The 21,937-nt window shown below is 42.9% G+C and overlaps 1 protein-coding gene across 2 annotated transcripts in view; it reads left to right on the forward strand.

Annotated features, from left to right (window-relative positions):
* The window catches only part of TSLIG2 (tRNA splicing ligase complex subunit 2), a 78,347-nt gene that overhangs the window by 33,312 nt on the left and 23,098 nt on the right, over positions 1 to 21,937 (forward strand). The window contains exons 2-3 of one of the 2 annotated variants that reach the window (XM_085622608.1): positions 2,016 to 2,182; positions 7,073 to 7,424. In XM_085622608.1, the coding sequence (XP_085478734.1) occupies positions 2,016 to 2,182; positions 7,073 to 7,424 (519 nt within the window). The remainder of the gene's footprint in view (positions 1 to 2,015; positions 2,183 to 7,072; positions 7,425 to 21,937) is intronic. The other variant, XM_085622609.1, reaches the window with a different exon arrangement.

Raw genomic sequence — 21,937 nt, forward strand, 5'->3', positions numbered from 1 at the left:
TCACCATCTTTGCAACACTTTCGTTGCCCTGTGTGTCGCATCTAAAGGTACATTGACTCAAAGTGTCGCATTTTAAGATCTAAAAAGAACTAAGCCAATTCTACCATTTTAAGTGCAGTATTGTGGATTTTTGTCGTTTGTGGTCTTGTGTTAAATATATATAATGAATACTTATTTTTAATATACAACTGTGTGGTGTCCATCTGTAGTATTGTCACTGGATTACTGTATGTGTTCACAAATGCTTTGCAACACTGCCTCTGAGATAAGCCTGTCTGCTCGTGCCAAGCTACCAAGGGGGTGAGGAGGGGTTATTTTAGGAGTGTACCTCCTTAACCTGACTAGAGGCAAGGGTCCCTATTTGTCAAAGTGCCTACCTGTGCCAACTAGAGACCCCCAAATCTGGCCTAAATATGTACCATAAGCTTTACCATAATCAACAAACTGTTACTGGAAAAACAGGCTTTGGTTCACACCATACCCTATAGAATCATAACCTCTTTTGAGGCAACAGCATTACTTCTTGTTTATGCAGCCCAGACCAAAAAATAAATAATGGCCCTCACATTCATGCATTCCTGTGTTTGTTCCACCTGCAAATCTCCTCACAAAGGGTCACTGTCTGTGAATGTCTGATCCTTGGAAAGGGGGAAGATTTGCAGGCTTTGAGGTGCTCCGTAATCTAGGGCCCCAGGAAGATTGCCTGGATAGAAGAGCAGAATACTGGAGAGACGTCATAACGTGAATCTTCACTACCACCACAGTCTATTGTGAATTCTGGAAAAAACAGAGTCCATTTTATAATCAATTTGTCAATGCGACCAATTGAAGACCAAGCCCAAAAGGTTCTAGGTGGGTTTGACCTGTGAACATAGCTTACCGTGATTTTGTGACATGAAAGTTGTCTTCTAGGTATACAGTGCACATCATTGACTAGGCTTTCTGCGTCACTGCAACCGGTGTCAGCAACCTACCCAGAAGTACTTTGGTGCTGAGTATGAATAGAAACAATGTTGCAAACTTGCCAGAAGGACAGAAAATCATTTGTGTTGCTCTATGGTTTAACCTCTTTTTAAACTGACAAAGGAACAAACTTTTGAGGAGATGGAGTTACTCAAGAATCCTCCATACTGTCCAGTCACTAATAATCTTTCAGTTTATGTGCATTGCTCCTTTTTTCTGGCAGAAACATGTTACTGATGAATCTTCTCGGCATTAGGAAAGAGTGTAACTGCTCCCTTTGTTCGAGTTCTCCTTCATCTGCTATTTCCAATAGTTCCTTTTATTGTCGACATCTGTGACCCTGATGAACATGATGCACTGCGGTTCAATAAAAACTGTCCTAAGCCCTTTATACAGTCTGTAGAAGTAATTTAGGTCCAATTGTGTTCAAGTTCCTTTACATGTGTAGGAAGTGAAGATTTGGCCTGTACTGAGTGAAACTAGTGACGAGAAAGCTATCTTCTTCCCGTGCTCACTTTTCTTCCTATACGGAAGATACCATTGAAGCACAATTGTTCCTGCCACTGTCGGCCTCCTCTGCGTGACCCCTGAAAACCCTTGGAACCCTTTTTGTCTTCAGCTGGGCATGCAGTGACTAGGGCTCATACTCAAAGTTCCTCAGTGAGATTTAGCCTTTGACCATCATGAAAGGGTCCCAATGTAGCCACCTGTGGGCTACTTACTAACACAAAGCAATACATTAGCACAATAATCACTCATCCACTGATTCATTCATGTACTTACTATGTAATTAACCAAGCACTCTCAACCATCCAACCACTGGTTCATTCTCACTTTAACCCATCCACACAACCAGACCATCGAATTCGTCAAATAAAAAATGATGTGCTTTCAGTTATGTAATAGCCAGACGTATTACCTTTGCCACTACTTGTTAATCGCGCAAAATCTCTTTATGGTATTGACAGTAAGTACAGAGTATAGAATTACAGTTCTATACTATTAACCCGTTGCTTTGAGCATTCAACATGTCTGCCTTTCTTTTTCCATAGAAAAACATACCTGTTGATAATGCCTTACTTGACAAGCAGCTGCTAACTGACATCTATGTCCAACATGTCATACCCCTTCCTCAAAGGAGTCTGCCAAAGAACCGATGGGGAAAACAGATGGAAGAGAAAAGAGTGAAAAATGTTTCTCCTGTGCAACAAAATAAAAGGTATATTATAGTTTGTCAATGGCATTCTTAATGGCAGCCTTTTCCAACTTCGAAGTATCTCTGTAATATGCTAAACACTTCAAACCCCATTAAATGTCTCTCTGTTTAACCAATTGTGTCACAAATACACCTAGACTGTCATGTTTAGAAGAGACTAATTGTGTCATGTTCTCTGAATAACTTTGCAGTTGGCATTGTCTCTCCTTGAAGAAAATCTAAACATCATGATGCATCTAAAATGTGTTGCCATTGGAGACGATTATAGTTGAGCAGTTTCCTTCCTGGACATAAATGGATTTTTCATAAGGAACGAGTCTGGTGTAAAATGTTTACTTCACCTTTTAATTGTTGCAACACAAATATCCTACATGTAGAAAGTACTTTGTTTCACATTGGTAATTAAATTATTTATGCATAACCTATAACCTTCACGTTGATGTCATGCCTGCTTAGTTGAAGTTTTTCTCGTGAGAATAGTGTAAGTGCTACATAACTTTTGGGGAGTAGAGATGAAGTATAAAAATGGCAAAAAAGTGATAGAATGAATGCTCAACTTTAGCTCTGCTAGTGGCGATCGCTTGAGCTTCATTCCAGACCAAGGATTTTCACAGACTATGCCACACTCAACAGAGGCGTGCCATATGCAAATCCGTCTTGGTCCTTCACATATAGAAACATTCCAAGCTCAATCTACTAGTCCATGTCTCTGGTAGGCAGAAACTCAAGCAATCCCTGGCCAGTTTCACCTTGGGCCTGGTCAGTGAGTCCAATGACAAAGTGGGTATGGCACTCTCATCTGTGCATATCCATCGTACTTTGAGCATCTATTTTGTTTCCTTCATAAAGGACAAAAAAAGCTCACCAGAATGAATTTCATACTGTTAAGATCAGATTGGCTGTATTTAATAGTTGTCCCACCATAGCCAACACTTAGGTTGGTGACTGGATTTTGGGATCTTTAGATTCCATTGCACCAATGGTAGAGAAAACAGCTCGCAGAACTAGACCCCCTGCTGATTGGTTCATTGAGAAATTGGCTATGCTTAGAAAGAGCTGCAAGCACCATGAGCACATCTGACTTAGGACTTGTTTTTCGCCGAGCATATCTTTATTCAGTTTTTTGCAACAAAACAATGGATCGAACAACAATGTTACTTGGGGTAGTAGATACAATTCTTGCGGTGTTATAATGTTCTAATACATATCAGCGTAAGTTCCATTGTGTGTCCCACATGGTCATTCATCCATATTATATGATTCTGGCCTTCAGGTGCTTTGCTAATGAGAGGGCTCCTCTCCTTCTCCACTCCTTTCTATTTTGTAATATGTAAGCCAGGGACCCCACACTTTGCAAAAATTCTTGGGGCACCCTCTTGCCTTATATGTGGCTCTCTCTGCCGCCATATAGAGGCCCATTCCTATCTGCCATTCTCTCAAGGTAGGTGATCAGGGGCACCCACGTGTTGTCAATATCCTGCTTCGCCACCACTAGGCCTACATTACCAAAAATATGTTTACTCCTGGGGTCATCTACCTCTATGGGTATGCCCAACAGTATAAATTTAGGGTCTGTTGGGAGACGGACCGTATATTGTGTGGTTACCTGCACTATTGCGTTCCAGTAGAAACTAATCTCCGGACAGGACCATATCGTGTGTAGGGATGACCCACTCACAGCTCGACATCTCTCGACAGTTGGGGGTTGCGGCCCTACCAGTTCTATGTAAGAGGGCCCTGGCATAGTATGCTCTATGGAGATCCTTAAATTGAATAAGTCTTAGACTGGACCCGATTGCCACCTCTCTCAGGTGCATCAGGGGCGCCTCCCAGTACATGCTATCCAGTTGACAAACTTCATCTTCCCACCTTGCTTTTAATTTTGCAGTTTCTGAGACATTGAGGATAGCCTTGTAATTCCAGGAGACTGCCTTCTCTACTAGTTCACCCAGGAGGACCCTCCCTTCCAGTGGTGCATATTCTTGACGTTCATCTACCTCCATCTTTTTTGCCTGCCAGGCATGTTGCAGCTGTAAATATTTAAAGTACTGGGTATTGTGTAATTTGGTAGTACTGTTTCAGGGAGCTAAAAGGCACCATCTTATATGTGGTCTTCGAGTTTGGAGATTCCTATTATGTCCCATTGCCTAAAGCCTTTCAACTTTCCAGTTTCCTTCAGGGGTGTACCAACCCACAGGGGCGCTGGCGTAGGACTTTTGATCAGACCAGTAGGGAGGCGTAACGTTCCACTCAAAAAACCTACCATAGAATTATTAGGCCTATGGGGCATGAATTTTATGTTAATAAAATTGAGATGGCTCAAAACTCCTCTAGAGAGATCTTCTCTATTGTTAAAGCATTAACATTATTGCATTGAGTTTCCGTAGCAACACCATGATCTGAGGAGAGCTACGACATGCTTACAACGTTTTTTTTCTCGGACAAAGTTGCCACCATTTACTCTTCTTTTCCAGAGGCAGCGAGAAATGTCCCTTGTTGTGATACGTGGTTTGAGCCTTCCAATGAAAATTTCTTGCTCCAGTTCAAACCCATTGATGTGGATGAGCTAAAGGTGTTCATGTCTTCAATTATGTCGGGTTCTCCTGTTGAACCAGTTGCTCCCAGCATTTTGGTGCGTGGAGCTACTGAACTTCTACCTGTTTTCAAGGAATTGCTTAACATGTCTTTTGAGGCAAATGCCTTGCGGCACTCAGACTGATTTTTAGTGGCGGCATGTTTTGGTATAGGGGGTGAGTTTAGGGTGGGTTTGGGAGTTTCAGGGGTTGTGGGAATGTTCGACGGGCTCTGCCCCCCCAATGAGTACGATATACTGAGAGATGGGTATACTATACGCTACAATGTACCAGGTTGCTGGGCCTCTGGGGATCCAGAGGTGATATATGGCTGCAATCCTATACTTCCAACATTTAGTCACAGGTTTGACTTCTATCGCCTGCATTTTCTCCCCTACCGCCTATATGGTTAATGTGATAAATGCAATTTGTAACCCAATGCTCCTTCTCATGAAAACTTAATAAAGTGTTTTAAAAAAAAAAAAAAACCTGTCTTTTGAGGTGGCTCTGGTACCTCTAAACTGGAAACAGGCTTCAGTTGTTCCTTTGCTTAAAACATCTTCTCTAGATCCTTCTAAACCTGAGAATTAAAGGCCAATTTCTCTTCTTCCTTTTTAAACAAGAGTGGCTCAAAAATACATTAATCAGCAACTCTCAGATTTCATCGAAAAGATAGATCTCTTACACAGAACACAATCTGGCTTCTGCTCTCGGTATAGTACTGAGTCGGCCCTTCTGTGCACTTCAGAATCCATGCGCCAGATCTCATGGGCAGAGGCAACATGGCAGCTCTGTTAACTGCTGGATAGAAGTGAAACCTTTGATACGGTATTCCACGGTCGCCTTTTAGAGCGGCAGTGGGGTGACTGTCGCCCATAAAGCCTTAAGCTGGCTGACATCTTTTCTGGATGGTGGAGGAGTTCCACAGGACTCCTCATTGAGCCTTATCTTATTCAACCCGTACATCTGCCCCCTATCCGACATAATCGTGCAGCTCGGCTTTGAAATAATCTTATGCCGACGATATCCCGTTGATTGTCACCTTGTCACATAACTTTGCTGCTGTAGCTGACTCTCTGAGGGCTTGTTTGTCAGAAGTATCTTATTGGATGGACCTCATTTGCCTGAAGTTAAATGCTGGGCAGACGGAGGTTCTGCTTCTCCGCAAACAGCCCTCGATATGGTTCTTGGCCTGGTGGCCCGGAGTCTCGGGCTCTTTTCCTCAGTCTAAACCCAAGGTTAAAAACTTAGGTTTTTGCTTTGATGATAACCACCTTCGAGAGTCAAATCACAACCTTAGCGGGCAAGTGTTTTTGGTATTATTAAATCTCTCAAAAAGCAGATGTCTTATTGTTGATAAAAGCTGATACTGCAGCCAGCTAATTCAAGCTACAACAGCCTTAATCGCTAACCATCAGCTGTCTGTAGGAAGCTGCAACCTTGATGTAGAGGAGGAAACATAACAAAACTTTGGATGCCTTCACTCACTCCTTCCTGGCACCGACCACCACTCCTGCTTTTGGAACAGTGGGTCCTTTTATCTGTTTTTTGGCAAAAATAGATGACAGTAACACTGGATTATGGGTCTTACTCCACATGAAGTCTGTTCATACTCTCAAATGCATCCTTGTGTATGCAACTGCTCAAATTGTTAAATTGATATCTAATTGCACAAAGCTGAGATCTTTGGCATGCTTTGAAAATGTGCCATAAAACCGGTTCCCAAACAACACAGGAATGTGGCTTTTTACTCCAGATTGTTTTTTGTAAGGACAAAGAAATGACAAGACATACATCAACTCAGTCTTCCTAAGGAAATTCTTTCTGCGTGGCAAACCTGCAAGAAGGTATACAGATTTTGATAAAAAGTGGAGTTTATTGCATTCCTTTACATTGAAGACACCTTCTTCCACCTCACCTTACACCTTGAACATCACAAGTTCTTGCCATTTGAGGTGGGAGGTTGTTGTTAATAATTCAAGGTCCAGGGCAGCAGCACACTCCTAACACAACACTAACTCACAGCCAACTGATTTTCTTTATTCTGTTGGAGTTAGCTTAAGTACAGCTGCTAACTGAAGGAATAGTTTATAAAATCCTGGAACATCCAAGTTAGACAGTTTTTTTGAGACACATTAACTCAATCCTGTATAACTTGGTGTACAAGATGCTTTAATTTTAAATACTGAATGCACTCTAACTTCTTTGGTAAATTGCTTCACTTTTAGAAGTATATAATTTTAGATGACTTTGTCATTATCTCTTTTTATTTTGCAGTTTCTTTTTAGTTTTTCAGTAAAATGTTTTTTGTTTGTTTCAGTACCACATCTTCGCAAGGCTTTAGAAAACGACCTCTTATTGTATTTGATGGCAGTTCAACCACAACAAGTATAAAAGTGAAAAAAGAGAATGAAATGGTTACTGACCGCCTTAAGCCTCCCCCATCAGGAAACACCACAAACACCATTCGTAGGATTTCCCTGTCCTCCTCCAATTCTTCATCACCGTCTCCTGTCTCTAGCCCACCAAAGACTATCAGGATGGAAAGCAAAAGTGGTGCGATTCAACAAAGCCCGACAGCAGTGACTCATGGCAATAACTTGATTTCTTTTGGAGCAGCTTCAGTTGTCAAATTAAAAAGAGCAGCATCGAAAGACGAACTGGAAACCTTGGTAAGTGATATTCACCTACTTAAATCACTGATGTGTTTGGGTAAAGCAGACCATATAACTCTCTTGATGATTAATCCTATTGTTCAAATAAGCAATTTTAGTGTTCATTTTGAAATTGGGGCAGTGTGTTTTTTTTGTTACTGATGAGGTTTGAAAAGCAGAGAGGACAACTTCTGGTGTTGGTGCTGGGCCTGTGATATTCCTGTCCATTGCAACATGTGGGTCTGATACGGGTGTTGCATCTCTCAGCCATTGTAGCCCATTACAGGAGGCAGAATTGCTTTCTTTTTCTTCAAAACATCCATTTTTAAAATTTATTTTAAGATCTTTTTTTTGTTTATAAAGTGTTATTGTGAAAACCATTACAGATCTATACTACGTTGGCATGGTATAAATAGTAAATTAGTTGTTAAAAAAAGGTGGTATTTATAGTAATCTTTCTGTTGCAAGTCTGCAGAGTAAGCATCATACACATTTCTATGTGATCATAGATCACCTTTTAATAAATCCAGCTAGGATTCACATAGCATTGTCAACATTTGTATCTGAATACAGGAGAAGGCAAAGTGTCAGCAAATAGTCTGATAATGCAGATGTTCTATATGAAACAGCAATGGTCAAAAAAGTACATCATCCTAAATTCCTATTGCCTATTGCAGGCAATCATCGAAATTATAAATAATAGAGTACACCAGATACTTGGCCAAAGAGGTCCAAGGACCTGTTCCCGAACATTGGGTGACCAAGAGTGTTCTGAACTAGATGTGTATAAATACAGCGTTATAGGAGCAAAAACGTTTATTTTAACTAAAAGGGGAGGAGAGCTAAAACTATGTAAACCAACTTTATATTTATCGTATATACCATTCCACCCTATTTTAAAAGAGCTATTTGAAGTGTCCTTCTAATTCATTGTAATTTGTTGGTATACAATTACTAACAATTACAGATACATTTTTCTGCCTTTGATAGGATCGACTTTCCAGTTTATTAGGCTACCCCAAAAATATTTTGGCATGATAAAGGGGTGTATTTCATACCAATTTCAATGACTATTTTCTGTACTTGAAGCAAAAAATTGATTAGTAGTCAATTATAAAACTTATGTTACAAATCTGCTTTTGTTGGTGACCAGGACCCACATTACTTGGTCATAAAAGCAATAGCCTGTGTGTTAATGAAGGTGTCAAAAGCATTCTATTTACAGAAAAAATGGCTGTGTTGTACTTGTTGTAAAAGATATCCGATGCACCTTAACCCAAATAGATTACCATCTGTCAGTCTGTTTTTCGTCCATGATTATCAGCTGATAAATTATAAATCATGAAGGCCTTTAGAGAGTTCTAGAATGTATTAAATAGATCGTATATATTAAGTTGATTTTTAACGTAACCCAGTAATTTCTTACTCTTTTACTCCGCAGTGGTTAACTTAAAGTTCTGTCTTTTAAAGTTATATGCAAGACTATAACAGTTTTGTAAGTGAAAAAAGGAATGTAAAGAATCAGCATGAAATAACTGATGGGCCCAAATAATACCATTTGATATCCTCGTGAACCACCAAAATGAATGGTTAATCTTTGTTTTACTATTATGGCATGTTAGCAAGTTAAAAGAAATTGTTTTTTGGAAAGTTACATTTAAAGATATGTGATAACAATCTACATGTATTGTCAATGGTAGAAATAGTAACAATTTGTACTTTAGAGATAATAAAAGTATTTCTACCAGAAAAAAAGGCAGCTACAAGATTTTCTTATTACTACTACCAACTACCATCAAAGCGGTGTTAAAAAATAAAAAATCCTGAGAGTTAAACAACTAAAACCAGGACTGTCGAGATAAAAATGTTGAATGATGCATACAAAAAAACAGGGAATATAATTTTGTTTCAAACATTTACATTTGGAAAGCCAACTATTTGCCTTTTTCTGACTCAACATAATTTTTTTGAAAAGCAACAGTTAATGTTAATAAAAATGGATTTTGTAGCTTCTTTAAACATTGATTTCCTCTCCTAGCAGTTCATAATGGACTGTGATCGTGAAGAGTAGAGTCAGTACTGTTATGAATAAGGCGGCCTTTTGTCTAGATTGCCACAGTGGGCGAAAAACAATCGGTTGGACTGTCACTCAAGACAATTGCCAGTGGTTTAGACTATTTTCAAATACTCCTCCCATCACCTTTTATGTATTTCATGTCATTCCATACACTTCTAGCGGTATGCCCTGATGTTGGCTTAACCAAGATGAAACCTATCTGACGTTGCTTGAGTTCTCTTCTGGAGAGGTCCTCATTTGGCAGCTCTGGATAAACTGTTCTCTAGAGGAGCAGGGCCAATATGGATTTGCATAAGGAGGCCACTGTTTAGAGTGGGACAGTGGGTGTCATACGATGGATATAGTGATAGCTATTGGTTAGACTATTTGCAAACATTCCTCCCATTGTCTTTTTTGTGTTTAACATGGATTTCCGATACAAAAGACAGAATCAAAACCATCTTGTTACATTTTCTTTCTTCATTTATATGCGCATTGGATTTATTTAATTGTGTCTTTAATAAGATTGGATGACTAAATATTTGATATTAAACGTCAGACTCTGTTCAAGGGTGCCAGGGCAGGTAAGTGCTACTCTGTCCTAACTATAGTGGTTGATTTTTTTTTTTTGGGGGGGGGGGGGGGGGGGTTATTTAATTTCTTGCAACTGGCATCCTGGGGTCCGTCCTACTCCATCTACACAAACTGTGCCAAGTACACACACTCTCCACACGTGACTCTCAGTGTAGCAAGCAGTTAAAGGTTTCTCTTGGAGACATTGTGGGGGGTGGGGTTAAGAGCTCTGAACTAAACAGTCAACCAACAGACACAATATATTGTCCAGTCCCAAGTTTATAAAATAACATATATACTTTCATTTACAGTAACAATAAGCATTAAATAATACAATAGTGTATTCAGGTACAGGATTGTAAACTTATCTGATTTTCAATGAAGTGCTACACCCCTCTAGTACCCCTCTCCCCACTCTAGGCATTTGCTGATGTCAAGAGTCCTGGGTAAGAAATGAGTATAGGCACAGATGTAATTTACTCTGGATTACCCTACAGTGTAGATAAGTAAATAAGTTAATTGCCTTTTGTTGACTTGAGTTCACCCGGGCAGAAGTCTTAAGTGCATTTGGCAGATATCTCTCTTAGTGGTCAGTCTCTTGTTCCAGTCACCGATAGGCCCTGCTTATTACATGCTTGATGGAGATGCAGTTCTGGGGTAGCTGGCAAGCGCGTTCTGCAAGCCTACTCCTGTGGCAACTACTTTATTGGTGCAGCGGCTCTTCTCAACCATTAGCTACTGGGCGGGATTATTGTTGATGGCCTGCAAGGGGGCACTCTTCGACATTTGTGACCTTCCAGACAGACTAGCATCCACGATAGTTGCACCCTCCAAGGCCCTGTGCAGACAAGTGCTTGTTCACAGCAGTTGCAGCCTTTCAGGTCTTTCCAAGCGGGGGACTCCGTCATGTCAATTTCTGCGCCTGGACCAGATACTCAGTTAAAAAAAAACATGTCTACAATGTATCATTTGGAAAAGGCACAGTACAATAGATATTTGACCATCTATTCTCATTATTAATACACTTCATCAAGCCCCAGTTACATCTGGACAACCGCATTTACTTGAGCTATCTGTCATACATTGCTTATTCATCCAGCCGTGAAAAATAGGGGAAAGCTCAACCTACTCCGGTAGGAACTATCCCAGGTGGTAGCTGTGAAGAGGTGACCTGGCACAGTCTCTTGCAAGTACGTTTTCAGGGGGCCCCATATATCCTTGGGCCTGGAGGTCACTGGCAATGTGGTGGCAAACAGGTCACTGTTTGTGTTACAATAAATAGGACTATTTAACCAGGCCTTATTAGTAGGAATACACTTGTTCTCCCAATAGCTATTTCCCTTTTGGCTAACAGCGCAATTGAAGTTTATCGGCGCATCTGCTTAGTTATGTTCCGAACATACCCCAGGAGGGCTACTTCCGGGGTGGGATGCAGGTCCAGCCCGGTCATAAGTGCTAGAACAACATATACCGCTCTCCAATAGCCGGCTACTTTAATACAATTCCAGGTCATGTGTGCAATGTCCGCATAGTGCGCCCCGCATTTGGCGCATACATGCGGTCTCGCGGAATTTATGGAGTGAAGTTTTGCCAGTACCATATATGCACTCCACAGAAACTTAAAATGAAGCAGCTTATGTCGACTATTCAGAGAGACTTCTTTAATCTGTGAACAGCAGAAGGACCAATGAGAGTCCTTGATAGGGTATCTCAGATCCCGCTCCCAGACCTCCCGGAATTTGGCATCCTTAGCTGGAATCAGTGTCATAGAGGTTTTGTACAGTTTGGAAGCTAGATGGTCACCCTCAGTACTAGTAATCGGAGTAGTCCAATGCAAATATGACTCTGGCTGTAGGGGCAAGTCCGCGATTTGTGCTCTCCGCACGCAGCGTAGTCTATTGAGAGTGAAATTATCCATGAAGGATGCTTCGCTGAACCGCTCATCTTCTGCCCTGTGAAATATATGTCCACCCGGAAAAAGATCACCAAAGGTATTCAGAGAGTATGTAGTGAGTGTTTTCTGGACTACCTTTTCTTCAGTGATAGGCACCCATGGGTTATTGGGATTGCCAATTAATATAATGTGCGCCCCCCAGTCACAAGCGCCAACTTCCTCCAAGCCCAGCTAGTTGTAGATACAGTTTGTATATCACAAGGGTTTCTGGGGAATCTCTTGGGTAAAACCGTGTTGAGAGGGGTCGGTCTCACTAGGTCCGCTTCAAGCTTTGAGTAGGGTATGCACGCATCGGGATGATATCAGGAATGCGCGAAACTGCACTGTGACACTAAATAATAGATTTGGAAGTTTGGAACCCCCAGTCCTCCCTTTTCGTATGGTAGGGTCAAAGTATCACAGCTCACCCTTGCCCTCTTCCTGCCCCACGCGAGTCTGATAAGGTGAGAGCAGAGCATTTGAAAAAAGCTGTTGGGGAGTGGAATGGGTCTATTTTGGAACAGGAACAAAAATCTAGGGAGCACACTCATTTTAATAAGTGTCACCCTCCCAGCCAGCGAGAGAGGGAGCTTAATCCAGCGCTCTGCCTCTTCTAATGTGTGTATCGCGGGACCATAATTTAATCGGACTATCTGTTCTGCCCCTATATGCAAGTTGATCCCCAAGTACTTAGTAAGCGGGAAATCACAGTCCCACCTGGTTGTACAGGGCGTCAACAGAAATATTTCCGATTTACTTCAGTTTTTGGCTTGTCCGGAAAAACCTCCAAACCGAATAACCTCTCTAATTAGAGGATCTGAATTTTCTTGTGGCTGACGAACATACAAAACGACGTCATCTGCATAAAGTGATATCAATAATGACCCGGTTTTAAATTGGAGCCCTCAGTGTAGATATCTCTCCTGTAGGTGCCTAACTAGGGTGTCCAGTGCTATAATAAAAAGTACCAGTGATTGCGGGCAGCCTTGCCTAGTGCCACGCATCAACTGAAACTGGGAGAAGAGCCTGCCATTGACCAGATACTCATTTGTTGTGCATCTTCGGTAGTTGCAACATTCCAGGATGATTGGAGCTTTGGTGGTGATGAGCAATTTTCAGTTTCAAAGTCAGGCAGCACCGGTTTCTTAGACCCATTGCAGGAGGCCAGGGATAAGTTGATGTTTAACTAGTGAAAGTCCCAGGGCAGTTCACAACTGGAAAAGCTCGGCAGACAGTGGAACCCCTGACAACAGGCATCACTCCTGGCTTCACTGTTGAAAGTTTTGTTGCAGTTCATCATGGGAACCTCTCAGGAGGCAGGGATGACTCCTAGCAAGGCAGGTAGCTCCTGGCTTTGCTTCTTTTCTGTAACCTTCCTCTAGGTGTTCCTCACATGGGGTGTTCTTCCTTTACCACTGCTGCACAGCCAGACACTATTGTTCTCTCTCTCAACTGACAGGCAGACTTCTGGGCAGTTGATCAGCGCCTCCAGCCAGAAGTGTAGATTTCAGGTGATGTCCCCTCACTTTTGGGAGACTGGCTATTGTGCATCACCAGCCGTAGTCACTTATCAGACCTTGGAGTACTCTGCGGAATACTCTTTTTCTTGTTGGGCTTGGGACCCACTTTTATACTCTTTTTCCAGTTGGGATGTGGATCCACTGTTAAAGGTTTCCAAAACGTGTTGGGCTAGTTCTATTTCTGATGCCATCTCTAGGCTGTTCCTCAGACACAGTCATTGTGTACAGTGATGTCCCTCATAGCAGGTAGCAATGATGCTGGCTCCAAGCAGTAGCAGCCAGAACAAAGGCCTAGGCCGCAGATCCTTTTATCACTTCTAGTACCTGGACCTTGCTTCTGATGTCATTGAGCCCCACAGCTTCTCTATGGGGTTCTGAAAACAACATACAACTTGCTAGTTCGATTCTCTGTAGGCCTTTCTCACTGCTACCTATTTCATAGTACCAGAACGTCCAGTCTGGGCATTAGTGTTCTCTACAAATAATTCCTTTTTTCATTTATTCAAGGGCACAAGTATGAGATCTATACATCTGGCTGCCACCTGTCTTTCTAAAGCAGTGATTAGGGTCCCACAACAATGCAGGCCCTTCCTAGATTCTTCCTCACCTTAAACAATGCAAACTGCAGTCAAATCCCTCACCCCTATCATCTTGCAAATCGTAGTGCTCTGAAAGAAATATTCAGCAGCCCTCTGCTATCAAGAACCTTAGAGAATTTCTAAGGGTAGCCCTGCCTGCTTCCTCCCTTCCTTCATAATTTGGCTCTCCAGCAACAGATATGCAGTCAGTAAACTTCCACTGTCTCTTAGAAAGCTACGTCCATCCTCCATCTTGTGCCAGGCTAAACCAGGAGTCATCTAAAATAAATCCCACTGGTCTCAATAATCATGCACCAAACACAGTCCTACTGGCACCCGTTACATATCCACTCTCTTTGCATCTACATGGAATGTCAGTGCAAGACTCTGGGTTTCACTTAGAAGCAGAACTATACACAAGCAGGGGAAAAATCATACTGCTGCTTGAAGAAGGAGGACATTATTTTATAAAAATAAATCTCATTTACGAGGGAAAAGCTTTCCTCGCAGCCACAGATTTTTTTCTTTCATCATTTTATCAGTGTGATGAGCAGCACGCACAGTCCACTGACGTCACAATGATTGCAGGTTAAAGCAGTCTCCTCTATTTGGTTGGAAAAAGTAGTAGGATATCCACAAGTCACACCATCCATAGTGTCTACTTTTCAGAAGTATTTAGGGTTGGTAGGTTTCCCTGAGGGCTGATCAAGTCTGGCTCAATTTCCAGCAGTCTACCCACCTCGGCAGAATAGGTCTATTTGAAATAAAAAGTCTCGATGTTTCCCGGTTGGCTTTAGGGCCATGCCTGTTGTGGGTGATGGACTCACCACATAAGTGGGCTAACATTTTATGATAAGTTTGGGAACACAGTATAATGGAACATTTGCTAATATCGATAAAATGTTTATCGATTTTTGTCTTTAAGCCTGTGCCAGAAAGAACACATTTTACAAAATGTCCTCTGAATCACTGAATAGTAGAGATAACCCCAAATTCAGAGTTGTACAAATACCTGTTTCTAAACTCATTATGTTGGGCACAATAAAAAAAATGTATATGTTTTCTTCATGATCCTGTTTCATTAATTAGATTTTGCTACATGAATTTATATATGGGTGGTACACTATGAAAAATAATTATAAGCTGCAGCTCCGATATTTGTTCTGGATATTGCTTGTTTTTGGACAGGCAGCGAACACCACATATCCTTGTGACAACTAGAGTCGGACAGAATGATGTATTCCATTTGTAATTGGTCATTGGGACAAAAAACTAATCCAGATAAAAAAATTGTCCTCTTTATATCCTATTTGTAACAGTTTTTTTTAATTCAACTAGTAGTTTCTTTGCAATCTAGACAAATGACCCGTTTCTGAATTCTGAATTTGGTCTACTTTTCATTAGTTTACAGCTTTCAGATTTCACTCCTGTTTCCACACAAACTGCAAGTAGGCTTAGATCGCAGAAACAGAAAAATCAATGCCACGTAAAAAAATGCAAAAATTGTGGTATTTTTTTCTACAACTCTTGCCTGTTTCCTGGAAGCTGAAAAGGTGGTGACCTTAGTACAGAATAACTATTGCAGAGGCCATTTTTAGATCTAAAACCATACACCAATTTGCATAGCAATTTCTTTATATTTTCCTAAAAGGAAATTGCTATATCTGGCTGTTTTCTCTGTTCCTTGCAGGAGATTACACAAACTGGGTAGCTTTGGAATTCCCAACATGTGAGATACCTTATGTGGAGAATAGGTTATGAAGGCTTAAGAGGGAACTACCCGTAACACAAACAAGCATTGGCATAGCCAATAGGTCTCGCTTTTGGGACCATATACGTTTTTAGCCATGCAACAGTTGATGTTATTGCACCAAGGATATTGTGCTGCATAACTAAATACTTATAAGGTCCCAAAAGCAAGACCTATTGGCTATGCCAATGCTTATTTATCTTGTGATGGTTTTAAATAACTTGAAACAATAACAATGTATCTATCTTATCTATTTGTGGAGTGAGGAATAGGTAGGCCCATCAGGTGTTTAATACATTGATTGTCTTGTACAGCATTCTGCTTCAGTTGGTGCCTTCATTGATATTGTTGGTATAGAACTGTAGTGGCTGGTGTGATAGGGTGTCTGCATGTTACACGGAGGGACTTAAAGTTCTGTTTTTCCTCCATTTTCTTTCCTGTTTGCAGATGGATTGTTTATTGTTAGCAAGGTTTTTCGAGTACTAGGGTGGTGATAGCGTTGGCTTGCACTTGCATATTCCAATTGGAGTATGGATGCTTATATAGATTCCCCCAAAATTATTGCAGTTAGTTATAAAGGCGTCGGAAGTGGAGTTCATGATTTCAAGCAATAGCATAGTTTATGGACAAGTCTCTTTTACAGGTGGATCTACAAAGACCAGCAGTATCAACACCTCCTCCGAATACGTCCGTAGATACAGCAACCTAAGACAAGATACGAGCACCATTCACACCAAAATGCCCCCCACACAGGCAATTTCAAGACTTTCCCAAGTGAGAACTCCCTCATGGGGTAGTGTGCTGTTTGCTTATGTGCTTCGTTGCCTTGTCAGGAGTGTGAATTGTTACCTAAATTCATCTATGATGCAACTGCAGCAGTATTTCTGTATCATAGCATGATCCATCACTTGTATTACTATATGAATATTGCAGTAATACCAGACTAGGGTGTGCTATGTCCAAAATGCTACTACAGGAATTCACAATAGTATCTAATCTTTGTGGCGTATGAGTGAGAGGGTTGGGAAGGACGATTAAAGTTTGTATTGGTCCCAATAGTCGCACTAGCATAAGAAGATGGGCTTAGGTTTCATTAAGAGCAGAAGAAGGTGGTTTAGAAGATATTTACATTGACTAATGAAAGAACCCTAACGGGGATGCTTAGACACCCCTGCACAGTGACACACTGTGTTATCTTATGTGGTTTTGTACTGCGTAGCATTTGCCAATAACGTGGCCTTTCAGCGTTAAGAAGTCGGTAAAGTCGTCTTTGTAGCTGGAAGACTACCAGCGAAGCAGCAGGTAGAGTACTGAGGTGGTACTAGCAGACATGAACAGGCATGGTACACGTCTCTAGCTTCAGTTCTACATCATTAAATTGCTTGTGAGCTTTTTAGCCTACATTTCATTTGAGAATTAATGTTGGAAAGTCAACAGACTTTTTTTTCTTCCAGAAAACAAGAGCGAATATATTTGACAATGTGCAAAAATTGCACGGCTTCCTTTCTACATCTGTGCCTTTCAAGTTCTAACCCCGAGGCAAGGGAACAGGAGATTCTAAGTAAAATTAAGAAGCCAAAAAGAAGAAAGCAGGCAATCGCACCTCCCTCCCATGTTGGGAGCTCCCTGCAGCTTCCAACAAGCTGTCCCTCTGTGGAAGTACAACAGCATATGTCTCCCGAGGAGACAACAAATTGTACCAAAGGGCTTCCAGAGACCGTGCCAGCTGGAAGGGGGGAGCCCGCGAGGAAGTGAAATAGAGGGAGGAAGAGCAGGAAGCAGAAGCAGACAGGCAGAGGAAGAGGAGAGGTGCCAAGAGTATGGAGGAACAATGGCAGCAGGGAGATGAGCGCAGACAGGATGGTGCGAACAGGAGGAGCCGTCATCGGGGAGGGTAGAGCAGGCTGGAAGCCGAGATGGAAGAGAGGAGTGCAAGGAGAACAGACAGGCAGGGTGAAGAGGTGGGAGAAAAGACTGGTGTAGTGAGCCACCCGGCCACATGACGTCCAGATGACGTAGCACGCAGCCCGATGGTCAGAGTACGGTAGAAAGCACGCTTGGTGTTTGTCAGTGGGCCAGTCCTAATTCATGGGCCCCTGTGAGCAAGGGCCCTCGCCACAACGAAGAGTAGAGGCAGTAGTGATTGGGTGTAAGACGGGGGGAGAGGAAACAAAAACACCTGAATTAAGAGCGAGGAGCAAAGACATTTGGGGAGGAAGCAATATGAGCAGGCAAACGGGAGTGTCAGAGGAGGGCAAGATAGGTGAACGGGGGTAAGGGGAACTCAAAGGGAGGGGAACAGATACAGGGAGGCTGTGGAGACAATATAAAGTACGAGATTAGGGAAACAGTGGGAGCAGAGCAAGATGGTACGACGTTTATAAATGACAGGCGTGTGTGAACATATACTAAGGGGACTCAAAGAGGTAGAAGAAATAAGGGTCGAAGACGAGGTGACTGGAAATTGAAAGGGAGGAGAGTAGATAAGACCGGTCACCAGTGAAGTAACGATAGGAGCAGAGACGGGAGGGGAGGGAAAAAGAGGACGGCAAGAGGCGAAGCATGAAAGAGCAGAAACTGCAGGGAAGGGAATAGCGGTATAGGAGACGAGAACAAAACTGGGAGAGGAGGGAAATGAAAGTGCCCAGAGACACGCAGGAAATGGGGAACAAGCATTGGCCGCGCGGCCGTAAAAGCAAAAGTCATCGCGATGACACGCTCTGTGCAAAACAAGCGAAGGGACGCACTCTGTGCAAAGCACGCGAGGGATGCGCGCGCAGCAGTTATTAGAGAGGAGGAGTGTAGCACTTCGAAAAGCCGCTTACTAAAGGTCTCGCTAGAGCAGCGCATGCGCTGGCTCAGGCGACACCTAAAAAGGGCTTAGTGTAGTTGTGTGTGTGGTTGTGAGGGAGAGAGGGAAGGTCCTCAGCACATTGGAATACATTGAAAACCTGTATTTGTATTCAGTATAATATAATGGTAAAAAGATTTCAGAGCTCAAACAGTGACGTTTTAATGTGGAGGCGTATCTATGCCAGTTTCCTCTCTCCATGAATTAATGGCAAAGAAGTCCTTGCACAATTTAATTTTTTTTTTAAATCAAACTTAAACTTTTTCAAGATCTGAGAAGATTATTCAGCCTATACATGATGCCTATACATGGCGTCGCTTGGTGCTCTACGGACAGATAACCGCATCAATATTCACCAATATGCCAATGATACACAACTCTACTTGAAAGTCTACTTTGCTTCAGCCAACCAATGCCACAAACACTGCTCACCAGCAGTATCTATCATGACAACCTCCCCTCTTCCCATCAAGCGCTGCTCTAATTTAAAAAATAGGTGACAACTCGCCTCTTCAAAGAACTCTACATCACAATGCATTAACCATCCTCAACTTAGCTTCATCTTTTCTTACTGGGTGACTTTATGCTTGTCGTTAGCCATGTGCAGCGCTTTGCTGCATTTTGGCTAGGTTAGTGCTATAGAAATACCCTATACATACATAATCACATGCAGAGAAATCTTTCTTTAGGCAATGTGTCTTGAGGCATCAGATTTTCCTTCAAAAAGATATTCATCCTTTCCCAGTTAGTTTCAGGGTATTCTTTATAGTTTGGGAGTAATGTTGTTTGTACTTAATTCTTTTAAGAATGTGCAGGGTAGCTATGAGGAAACTAAACTACCCCCTTTGTAAATGCTTAGTTTGATTATAACATGGATCTTCAAGTTGCCTGATCTTTAGTTGGGCCACTGTTTTGGTGATTGCTTGTTCACACCTTTTTAGGTCTCGCCTAGCGTTGCAGCACACATTCGTTGCTCGCGCTGGCGATATCTATTGTGAGAGAAGAGATTTGAGAAGGGGGCTTAAAGCCCCGTCCCTCATTTTCAGTGGCAGGTGTCACCGTTTATGCTAAACGGTGGCCTGCCATTGGAAATGAGGTTTTTTTTGCAGGTGCCCTTTCGCCTTTTGGGACGGCCCATCCGGACTGAATAGCCTGCTTCACGGTTGTCGTGAAGCAATTTCTTTTCTCATGGAGGCGTGTTATTTTAACAAGCCATGAGATCCAGTCCGGATGGGCCGTCCCATAAGGAGACAGGGCGCCACCTGTTTATTTTTGCATCGCGCTTTCACTTAAAGTGAAAGTGCGATGCAAAAATAAACAGCGGCTGCCTTCCCGCAATGGCAAGCGCTTGTTTCCCTCTCACCCCCACCCCCCTCTCCTGGAGGCTCTCCCGCCCCGCCCACCTCATCTCCCTGGTGACAATTAGCCCAGGGCTCCACGCCTGGAATGATCTGCCCTCCGCTGGCATCGGTCCTCTGCTGTAAACTTCTGGCTCTTTCCAGGGCGCCGCGGCGCGTGTATATAAGGAAGAGAGGAGGCGCCTGGTGGACAATGACTGCAGGAAGCACTAGAGAAGCTCCAGATCTGATACTGGAATACCTCCGCGACCCTTGCACCAGACGCCATGGACATCACCATCAGCCACCCCTGGATGAGGCACCCCTGGTTCCCAGGCCACCTCTTCCCCAGCCACCTCTTAGACCAGTGCTTCGGCGAGGGGTTCTTTGACACTGACCTCCTCCCCGGCTTTTCGGACCCCCAGCATGCACTTCCCGCTGGAGACTGGCCTCTTTGAGGTAAGTGACTTGTGGAGTATACGAGCGCAAACTACCGCAGAACATGTTGCTGCGTAGAGGCAGGCAGCCGTGGCAGGGCATTAACCCACCGAGTTAACTTATGAGAGTTTATACCCCGCATATCTCATTGTCTGGGTTGTTACGCACAGTGAACTGTGACTGGATTGATGTACCTGTTTGCGGTTTATTCCTAGTTGAGTGCAACAGGTTGAGAGTTCTTCAGCAACTCACAGGTGTGTGTAGATCGCTGTGCTATCTGTGTGTATAGGATGCTATAGGGCAAAACACTTTAAATATCATCGTTTCTAGGCTCTTTGAAGCTGCAGTCATTGGGCAACGCTACGTTTAGATGTTGGTAGGACAAGTTTGCAGCAACATTTTTCTAATGCAGGGGGGCTAACTAGCATAGTCCACCATGTACTGCTGTGGGAAGACCAGTCTAAAACAGGGTGTGAACATGCGCCCTTTACCATTTGCAGTTACGAGCCACGTTAACCCGCTGAGCTACCTCACTAACATTGGAAACTGGGACCTGCCCATTACACTGACTCTGCCCCAGGCCTGCGATATTTTCAGCGGTTCTCGTGTATTGTACTACATTAATATTCGCAGACATTTTAGGGGCTTAGTTAAAGAATGGTTACCTTCATTCTTCTAATAAATACATGTATTTTAAGAAGGGTCTGAGTGCCTATGTAGTAAGTCTGCTCACGTCAGCCGTGTCTCTCAGTGCAAGTAGGGTGCCCAATAGTCGAGCTTGTGGACATAGATTCCAGTCGCAGCGCAGTCTTTCATCCTTCCGAGATGGATAAAATTGCGGCATGGGGGAGCACACGCAGAATCTGCTCCGAGGGTCAGTGCTCGTGCAGTGGCTCCATGCTCTGTGTGGCCTGTTGATGCATAAATATAGATGGGAAGTCGTCCAGGGGCGTAGCGTTCGTCAGGCTGTTAGCCCTGGGCGTGTGTTTATTGTTGACATGCAGCAGCTCGAGCTTTCTGGAAGGGACGGAGACCCGAGGGTGCCAGGGGTGGCGTGACAGGTGGGCAGGAAATAAAAATATTGCGGAGAACCTTCTAGAAGTGGCTGGGCTGGTGACCCAGGTCTCCAAAGGGGGGGCGGGCACATAAAAACAATAATACCGTAAGTTCTGTAGTAGGGGTATCTCTGTTATAGTCATAATCTAGTGAATAGTCCCGCCCATGTGCGTGGACCCCGGAGCAATAAAAAATAATCTCTAAAGGTGACAAATCATGCAGACCTGCATACAACTTTAAGAGATAATTTAATTTAAAGACAGATAATGCAGCCTATACCCACAGGCTACACTGTCCAGTACTTCAACTAGAATTCCACCAACATCCACAAACAGCACTGCCTGTCTAGCTTTTCTCCACATAGGAAAAAGCCCTGCCTCTACCAGCAAAAGCCTCTGGAATGATAGAGAGGAAGGAGTGGACAGACAAGCCCCATAGG

The sequence above is a fragment of the Triturus cristatus genome, chromosome 8 (genome assembly GCF_964204655.1).
Source record: "Triturus cristatus chromosome 8, aTriCri1.1, whole genome shotgun sequence".
Classification (NCBI taxonomy): Eukaryota; Metazoa; Chordata; class Amphibia; order Caudata; family Salamandridae; genus Triturus; species Triturus cristatus.